We start from the raw sequence: 10244 nt of genomic DNA, 5'->3' as shown, positions 1-10244 counted from the left end.
ATCTAAATGTTGCTCGACTAAAGGCCAAAAGACATATCGTGATTGTTTTAACCACAAAGGACGCCATCAAAGGTTACCATATAACATATAAGGTTATATGTATATAGTATAAGTATATATATGTAAAAGGTTACCATATAATACCATATATATAACAGGTTTTCTTATTAGATTTCTTATTATGCCTTAAATTATTCCTATGATGCGCTGCAAAAAATATTTGTTTTTAATAATAACGAGCATCGTTCCTGACTGACTGAGAATGGAAGACGGTGTTGTGCATTTAGTTCTGTGACGTTTTCTCACCGCCGCCTCTGTGTTCTGAGGAGGCGTGGCTTGCAGGGAGGGCGGGATCTTACGCTTTCAGAGCTAGCTCGCTCCCAGAATCGTCTGCCCTACCTTTAAAATCCCACGTAAGTCCGAGGGAACTTCCTCCAAATGTTGTCCCAACTAGTCGCACGCGGTTGTCGGAACAAAGAATTGAGCGTTTAACAATACCGGCGAAATGTGTGAAAGCGTCTGCGAGTTCCCAGCATGCATTGCAGCGACTGTTATTAAGGGGAAATCTGCCTCGCATTGATAAATGTACTGGCTGAATGGGGCAAACCGCTTAAAGAAAGTAGGGTTCATTCCAATTTGACACCGTGCAGCTCACTCAGATTTGGAAGAGAACGTGAGAAAAGCAATAAATACGAGCTAAACCTTGTGTTAAAGCTAAATGCGGAATATCATTTGCCAGAATGCGTGCTTGTTAAACGAAGGAGCTCTCTTTCCGTGTCTAAGCAGGTTCCCGTGATCACGTGACATGCATCTACACACTAGTTCTGGTCTGCATGCGTGAAACCCTATTTTGGCTCTTCGAGACGTTACGGTGTGTTTCTCGCGCGGCTCTAAAGATCAAAGTGTGTTTGTGAGTTGATATCAGTGAACAGGCAGGTATTGTTCTCCGCTGACGAGCGCTCAGGACCCCATAGACCAAAAAAACCCCTTCATAATAAAAACACCTGCTCCTTTAATGCCAAACTGTTTCTTATTGATCCGAAGACGCAATCTCTCGTCCACGGTATGCGCTGAGAAATGTGTTCAGAATTGGTTCTGGATCTGTTTTCCTGTTCATTTTTTCTCATAGGAGTTAATTACAGCATTATAAGCCACGAAGCCAGCCAACCAGCTATTAGGTGAATCACCTCAGTACAAACTAAACATCTTGACAATAGTGAGACTCAATCTTGTGACACAATCCTGTAATTTTGTGAGCATCCTGGGTAATGTAGTTCTTCACAAATGCAGCTGTTAAACAATTATTTTGAAAACGAGTTTAAATAATGCAGGCTCAAAAATCTATTTCTCTATCATTTATTTATTTATATTGATCGTTACCTTTTATTTAACACCTTCTAAGACCGTCCTGTTTTGGGTTGATTGGAGAGACTGAAATGGTAAATGGTTTTTAATATTTTCAGGCAATATATATTTATTTATCTATTAAACAAGGTCTGATTCTGCTTGGTAGTTCTTGGGAACAATACATATATATATATATATATATATATATATATATATATATATATATATATATATATATATAAATTAAATATTCATTCATTTATTAAAGCAGTCTGTTTCTGCTTGATCATTATTTTGTTCTTGAGAATAATATTAAAATGACAATAATACTAAATAAAAAAAAATATTTCTTTAATATCTTCTGAAGCAGTCTGCTTATGGTTGGAAGGCTTTGAGAATAAAAACATCTGTTTTTGAGAATAAAAACATTTCATTCATTCATACATGATCGATTGATCGAAGCTTTAATTTAATATCTCCAGCGGGTCAGGGAGGCACTGAAACGGTTAGTGTATTGTTAGGTTTTAATATCTGGATATCTTATTAAGGTCGTGATCTTGAGCGTTCAGGGCACAGGCAGCACTCAACGGGAGATGTTCGACGGGTTCTGTGTGAGGAAGGATGGCGTTCCTGGCTTTGTGCTTCAGACTGGGCTTTTCATCTGGCTCTGGAGACGGCCGGTCGAGGCCGATTATCATGTGCCCGCAGAAGGAAACGGCATCGCAGATGAGGTCCAAAGACCTGCCCGCTGTGCCATTTCTCTGCCACTTCCTCGGAAAAACCTTCCAACTTAGAAATAACAAAACCTGGCGACCCGACCCATTCGTTTCAATGGCGTGCGTGTTTTTCATAAATATTGGATTTTAGAGATAGGCTCGAAATATTTGCGAGGTGAAGCATGCGCCCCCCATTGTGCAATATTAATAAAATAAGAGTCTATATGAGATAGCGGAGACAGATAGAGCGCGGACCCTCGACTCGTGTCTGTCCCGCGGGCGAACAATAGAAAGCCGATTCCTGTGTATTAGAGGCATTTGAATGGCAGAGAATAACAGCTAATGACGGAGACGTGGGAACAATACTTTGTTTGTGAGGGAACAAAACGAAACAAGCGAACAATCGGGGAAGAGTTTAATAAACACCAAACGATAAATTTAGTTGACGCTGAAGCGACTAAAAACAAGTTGGATGCCAAAGCCGTGAACTTGCCGAGGTCAGTCTGAGAGAAAGAAACGAGAGCAGTGTTGATGAGCTCCATGAAATCACGGGTTTCCTCAAACGAGCAAAGTGCATGGTAAAAAATAATGGCATCAGTTATTATTAAATATTTGCATGTATGATTAAAAAAAAAAAAAAAAAAAATATATATATATATATATATATATATATATATATATATATATATTTATAACACAATTGTTATTCACAACAAAATATATTGATTCTAAGCTATTTGAAAAAAAAAAAAATATATATATATATATATATATATATATTATTTTTTTTTTTTTTTTTTTTTTTCAAATAGCTTAGAATCAATATTTTTTGTTGTGAAAACAATTAAAAAATATTAACAGTTGTGTTTATGATATGCATTTAAAACCTATTCCATTTATTATTCTTATAGAAATCTGACTTTCATTTATTACTTTCAATAATGCGTGACTGACGTGAAAATGAAAATGTGCATCACATTAACATTTTGCGTGCAGCTATACATTAATCTCATGCTTATTTATTTATTGGCTATTGTTTTTGATGCACAAATGGTCATTGCAATGTTTAGCGGACGTGAGCGTGCAAACTGGACGATATTCTAATTAAAAATGAACATTTAAGAATATCGTGTTTTAAAGTCAAATCTATCAAATGCGATCATTATCTAGTTCTTTGTATCAGAAATAAGTCACACAAAACACAAAGAAGGAAGTTCCTATCTCACTGTCATTCTTTCCTTTAATAAATATTTTGTCGTCAGTGTCAATAAAAGACCAGACGAGCTCATTCTGACGAAGAGGGCAGCGATAGGTCACGGAAAAAAAAAAATTTGATGAATGAATAACTTCTTGCGGAAGAGAAATATCTCTTGCATTGGCCAAGAAATGACCGTGTGATGTGTATTTTAACCTCTCTCTTATTTCTCCTCTGCAATCTAAGACTCAGATGCAAAACAAACGAGAACTGGGCAAAAACATTTGGGTCATCAGTGACATTTCTCTTTAATTCCCAAAATAACAGGATCTGAAAAGGAAACCCAGCCGCCGCTGAGTAACGTCTTGAGAAGTTGCCTGAGAGTCTTCAAAACATCCCGTTGGTTACTTCTATTAGGAATACGAAGATAGTTTAGTCATCCACAATTCTCATAACAATTCGATCTAGCCTGCGCTCATTGTGAGCAGCAGGGAGAGGTCTTCCTGTCGGACGGGTCAAGGGAGTGAAGTCATTATAAATTAATAACTTCTTTAATCCACTAGAGGTTAAACGTCAGGAATAATTGGAGTTTTTGAAAGACGTCTCGTTTGCTCACCGAGGGGCAATTTATTTGATCAAACATACTGTAAATGTAGTAAAATTGTGAAATACTATTCAGTACAAAAATGTCTTTTATTCCTGTGACGCAAAGCTGACTTTTCGGTATCGCTCTCCTAAGTCTTTAGTCTCAATCTAATGACTGTAGCCTTGGTGAGAGCGAAGCATCCTTCAGAGGATCTAGCGTGGATCTAGCACTGATTAACTGAAGCATAATATGCTAAAAATATCCAAAGGACTAACTCCTCTTTTATACTCACGCAGACTGGTGTTACCAGACGCAGGTGAGCTGTGACTCTCACTGTAAAGGTGAGCTGAGCCTCTATGTGCAGTTTCTGTCTTTTAACGCGGCCTTCTTTAAACTAAATCCGACGTTACTCCTCCGTGTTGCTCTAAGGACCAGAACGATGGAGTGAAGTGAAGGAAGACTGTGGGAAGAACAGACAGTCACCAATCAACATAGTGACGAAGAAGACCAAGCTGGACGAGCGACTGACGCCGTTCAAGTTCACCGGCTACCAGACCTTATTCGACAGCACCATGAAGAACAACGGCCACTCGGGTAAAGACAAGACTAATCTAAAACGTCTGTTTTCTTCTGCTCTTGCAAGATCATTATATTTTGAGCATCTGTATTTTGGTTCGCAGGTGCAGTTTGTTTCTCCGTCGGATTTACGCAGCATTGCATCAGAAACGGATGCTCTGCGGTGAATGGGTGCCGTCGGAACGGCCGAACACAAAAGATTCTGCATTATTTTGGATTATGGATCGGAGTGCTGCGCATTATTGTGATGTTTTTGATCAGCCGTTTGGACTCTCGTTCTGACGGCACCCATTCACTGTCACCCAAGACACTGATGAAACGCTGCATAAATCTGACACAAACTGCTCTGTGTGACGCTGGACTGTACGGCCCGGGCTATTTTTTAAATAGCACACCAAAAAAAATCAAAAACGGCAAAAAATGACTTTGACGTATTCGGTGTGCATATAATATGCAGTTTTCGCGTGCATGTGATGTGCATCCATGCCATCGCATAGCATACACACACGTTTATGAGATTGGTTATAATTATGTAATATCGATAATGTTGTTTTCCTCATCAGTTCAGGTCAATGTACCCATCACAGCCACAGTGTCTGGAGGAAACCTGGGAGAAACGTACAAGGCTGTGCAGTTTCACCTTCACTGGGGCACAGACGGAGGGCCTGGATCCGAACACACCGTCGATGGAGAGCAGTATCCTATGGAGGTGCGTGAAACTACAGTGAAAACCACTCCACTACAGGCTACAAGTCACCATCTGATTTAAATAGTACCGCATGCTCAGAGATGCGCTAGTCACAGTGAAAAAGAGAAGCTATGTGCAGATTTTTCACAGAAAAGCAATAAGCCAAAAAACCACAGGAACAGAGAACAGAACGACAGACAACTATCGCATTCAACAACTCCCAAAGAACTAAAGACACAGGGTTGCATGTATATACAGGAGGATAACAAGCTGAACGAGATCGGATACAAACGCCACGGGAGGCAGGAAGTGATGTAAGAGGCACAGAATACACAGCAAAAACAAGAAAGAGACGATTTGTGAGGAGAGCAATGGCTCTGATTTTCTAAAACCCTAATATTAGTGAATGCTTTAAAATTGCAAAAAGAAACGATTTCAAAAACCAACATCCTTCAAATGGTAAAATGCATAAAATATAGTATTTTCAGTGCTCTGTGATGTCACTTCCTTTGTAGCGTGAATAGACTGCTGCAGAAAAGCTAGGTGTCGTGCAGTACTCTGAGTATACATTACTATTGTTCTATAAAATTCATATTATTACAGTATGTGCATGACTCTCTCACCAGCTGCATATTGTGCACATGAAACAAAAATACAACAGAATTGAAGACGCACTCAGAGATCCTTCAGGAATCGCGGTGCTGGGATTCTTCTACGAGGTTTGTAGAGCGCGTGCTTTAAAGTCAAGAAATATGAATGGGTTTAGTTCCCTCGGAGATCATTTTTAATTTGTTTTTAGGAGTCAAGCAGCTCCAACAAAAATTATGATCGCTTCACACTCGGCCTGCGCGGCGTCCAGAACACAAGTAAGAAAACACGGGATTGTATTCCAAATTTAATATTAAATCATAGGAATAGTGCTTATGTGGCGTGCTGTTGATCAACGCAGACGAGCATTCTGGATTGGACTGAATATGTGCATTTCTGCCACAAGATGAATATATGGTGCGATATTCCTTTAAGAGTGATTTTTATTCAAGTTTAATGTTCAGTCGGTCATTGGTCATGCTGGTTATGATTGGGTGAATTCTTTTTTTAAGGTAAGTAGTCGCAAACAGTTTATTTTAGCTGCATAAAACAATTGCTAAAATAAATTGATTGCAACCACTTACCTTAAAAAACACTGAGGCTTTCATAACGCTGATCTGTTTGTTTAAGCGACACGATACTCCTGCTCGAGGAACAATAGGAATATCTGGAAACAATACTTTTCTTTATTTATTATTTCATGATTTTGTTCCGCTTAGTGCTGTTTCTAGCAAAGGATAATAAAATGATTATTATTAAAAAAATTAATTTGAATAAAAAGCAACTAAATTATTGTTTTACCTAAAAAAATTTAAGTAAAATCAATTAATTAAAATTTCCAGAAATGCATGCGGTTCTGGACGTTAGTTCTAGTCATTAATATTTATTTTATTTATTGAGCGAGGATGCGTTCAATTATCAGTGAAGACTGTTCGCAACATTGATAATAATCAGAAATGTTTACTGAGCAGTGAATCTGTATATTATTATGATTTCTGAAGGATCGTGTGACGCTGAAGACTGAAGTAATGATGCTGAAAATTCACAGAAATAAATTACGTTTTAAGAGATACTCACATAGAAAACAGCTACGTTAAATGATATTAATATGTAAAGATTTTTACAGTGTTTTGGATCAGACTAAAGCAGCCTTGTTGATCATGAATGGCTCTTTTTGTTTGCTCAGATGGAAACACGTCGCTTTATAGGACCTCTCTGAACCAGCTGATTCTCCCTGAAGTTAACATGACTAACTATTACCGGTATGAAGGCTCTCTAACCACCCCGGGCTGCACGGAGGCTGTGCTGTGGACGGTGTTTGAAAACCCCATTCCTCTCAGCAGAGAACAGGTACGACCCATCTACTTTACATCACTTTCTCTTTCTCTTCAGAATCCGGTAAGATCGGTGAAATATACAGCAGCTCAGGCCACGTTTATGTGTCTGTCAGTGAATGAGAAGCTTCAATGCATTCTCGCTTTGATAAGATTTCCCCCAAAAATTATTTCAGTTCTTGGTTAAGTACATCGTTCTATTTCAGTAAATGTTTATTTTTGTAGAATCAAATGTGGCATGTTAATAGCTCATATAACATATTTGAAGTTAATATCTATCTATATATCTATATGTCTATAGACATTCATATTCATTATCATATCTGAGCTGTATGTATATATATATATATATATATATATATAGAGAGAGAGAGAGAGAGAGAGAGTTCTTTTGGCACAATTAGCTTGTTTAGTTGTATTATTATTTTCAGGTAATGTATTTTTTTTCACCTAAAATTCCACTTTTAAATTCCAATTCTTTAAAAGAGAAGCTGAAATGCTTCAAAAGCATCGAATATCAAGCTTGCAGGTCACGGTAGCTCTGTTTCTAAAGGCTATAAATCAGTTCCTGTATAGAGAAAGTAAATGGGATTTTTACTTTCCAGTAGGACTTTAGAGATGAGCTCTTAAAGGGCCAGCTCACCCCCCAAAAGATCAGCTTCCCGTCATCGTCCTGAACCTGTGTGTCGAAGCTCTAATCATTCTCTGCCTCCGAACAGCTCCGGGCTTTTTCAACCCTGAAGTTCCACGACGGGTCCCCGATGGTGGGAACGTTCAGACCGGTTCAGCCCCGTAACGGCCGCGTGGTTTACCGGTCCGGCGGAGCAGCGGTCGCCGCCAGCGTCCTCCTGGTTCTGACCTCCATCGGCGGCGCGCTCGGCCTGTCCCGTCCCAACTAGACCCAGACCGACCCCAAACCAGCACAATGAGTTCTCAGCCAATCGACAGACCGACAGAAGAAAACCACAAACCAGCCGTCTCTACAGGACACTAGAGTAGTTAGCGTAGACGCGTGTTCGTAGCTTTCAATAGGAGCCGGGCTAAAGCCGCTCGGGCTTTCTGTGAAGGTCTGACCGGGAATAAATGCATGACCTTTATCTGTTATAGACATCTGCCAAACATACACACACACACACAGCGGCTATATTTACGAAGGCTTTGATGTGCCGGAGATGTGCATTACTAACACACTCGACGATGATCAGCGCTCTACTGGTGAAAGGTCACAGAGGTCAAAGGTGAAAGGTCACGGAGCCGTGAGAGCAGAGAGAAGCGCACAAATATATCCACATTAATTATGTTGACAGTTTCATAGGGTGCATGATGTTATCTGATATTATTTGGAATTATTTGCAATGTGATGGACGTGCACTCTGTATGGCGTATATATATATGAAATTGCATTTTTATTAGGAGTGTAACGATACGCGTACTCGTTTTCCAAATCAAAGTGATCGTCCTCATGCCCTTGTTAGTGAGGACTTGAGTGAGCAGAGCATGTGCATGTCTCTGGGATGTTGCCGTGACAACAAACGCAACGTGCATCAGCTAATTCCACTTAATATAATTTTTTTTATATATACATATTAGTTTTATATATTAGCATATTTTAACATTTTCAAATATAAAATGTTTGTTTATTTGCAACAGTTTTGCTAACGATATACTTATCGTTACACGCCACATTTTTCTATATGCATAAATATATATAAATTATTTCATACAGTATGTATATATGAAGAGTTCATTTGCAAAAACAGATAACTCCATTAATTGTTAATTAATTATTAACTATTTTTAAAAATCATTGTGCATTCCAGTTAATCTTAATAAAACTGCAGCTGGGAAATTTTGATTCGGTAAAAAAAAAAAAACATTAATAACACAGTTATATATATATATATACATATATAAAATAATCTAAAAATAAATACAGCTAACAAACAAAATAAAACATTATACCATAATAAAAAAATCATCTGTTTTTGCAAATAAGCTCTTCACATATATATATATATATATATATATATATATATATATAGTATATATATTTATTCCTGTCCAGTTTGCAAACTGCTGTCAGACTGCTAAAAATGTGCCAAGTGTAGAAATAAAGGGAACCAAGTACTTTCTAAATTTCTAAGTTTAACCCAGACATGCATTGCTTCAGACACATAAAACCCTTCGCCTTAGTCAATAGAGATGGAGAGAGTGAAAGTGGTGAGTTCTCTGTGATAAGACTTTGTTTCACTACACTTACAGTCTGTGGCATGATATTTACACACATCTCGAAGTCATGCATCTCGCGCACAAACCTGTACTGTACGTCCAAAAGATTCTGTTGGGGTCTGCTGTGAGGACACATGACTTGTGTTTTATAAACTCTGAGGGCCTCAGACGCACTAAACGTGATGCATTGATGCTCTTAGCGGAGAAAATGAGCATGATGATTAGTATTTGCTGTAAAGGCTTTTCAGACTCTACTAACAGGGAAACGTGCAACTTCTGTACTCATAACGCACATCAACTTTAACTACATGTATGTTTTTTGTGTATGTATGTATGTATATTAAGCGCTGCTGTTTAATATGTGAAGCTGACCTCTGGAGACTCAAATGAGCAGCAAAGCATCACTCAATCACCATCTCCTGTCTGTGCATAGTGATATTTCATCTTCATTTACATTGAAAATGTCAGTTTTGTCAACCTGTCAGAATGCACTGATGATATTATGATGATGTAACTGCTAACAATATAGCGAATGCATTCCAGAATATTAATAAATGGCTGCATTTCATTTTTTAAATCACTCGCAGTCTGTCATCCTTAAGTATTTAAGACAAAAGTGATGCTTTTGGAAATAGAAATCATAGAAATAATGCAAAAAAAATCTGTTTAAAGAATTGAAACAAAAGCTCTGAAGAAAATAAAATTGTGAGATTAAAAAAAAATATATATTTTTTTTTTTATTCAAAGGGAGAAACAAGCTTCCATACTAACATTAATAAAACTGGAATAAAATACATTTAAGCTGTTTTATATAAAAACATTTTTATAAAAAGAAATGACAAATGCACACTAAAGTGCTAAACCCTAAACCAAAGAAAAACTAAACTAAAACCTACTTAAAAATATTAAATACATACTATAATATAATATAATTTATCTAAAAAATAATTCTAAAAAAACAGTTCTGTAGCACTTTCCAAATTTA

The 10244-nt window shown here is 37.6% G+C and overlaps 1 protein-coding gene across 1 annotated transcript; it reads left to right on the top strand.

The window, feature by feature from the left end:
- Positions 1-4031: 4031 nt before the first annotated feature.
- On the top strand, positions 4032-9836 carry ca4a (carbonic anhydrase IV a). Its single transcript, XM_043238259.1, has 7 exons — positions 4032-4185; positions 4274-4438; positions 4984-5129; positions 5735-5827; positions 5908-5974; positions 6883-7046; positions 7750-9836. The coding sequence occupies exons 2-7, from the start codon at positions 4417-4419 to the stop codon at positions 7927-7929; spliced, it is 672 nt and encodes a 223-aa protein (XP_043094194.1). The 5' UTR covers positions 4032-4185; positions 4274-4416; the 3' UTR covers positions 7930-9836.
- The last annotated feature ends 408 nt before the right edge of the window (positions 9837-10244 follow it).

The sequence above is a fragment of the Puntigrus tetrazona genome, chromosome 5, assembly GCF_018831695.1.
Source record: "Puntigrus tetrazona isolate hp1 chromosome 5, ASM1883169v1, whole genome shotgun sequence".
Classification (NCBI taxonomy): domain Eukaryota; kingdom Metazoa; phylum Chordata; class Actinopteri; order Cypriniformes; family Cyprinidae; genus Puntigrus; species Puntigrus tetrazona.
This window is presented reverse-complemented; position numbering and strand designations above follow the sequence as displayed.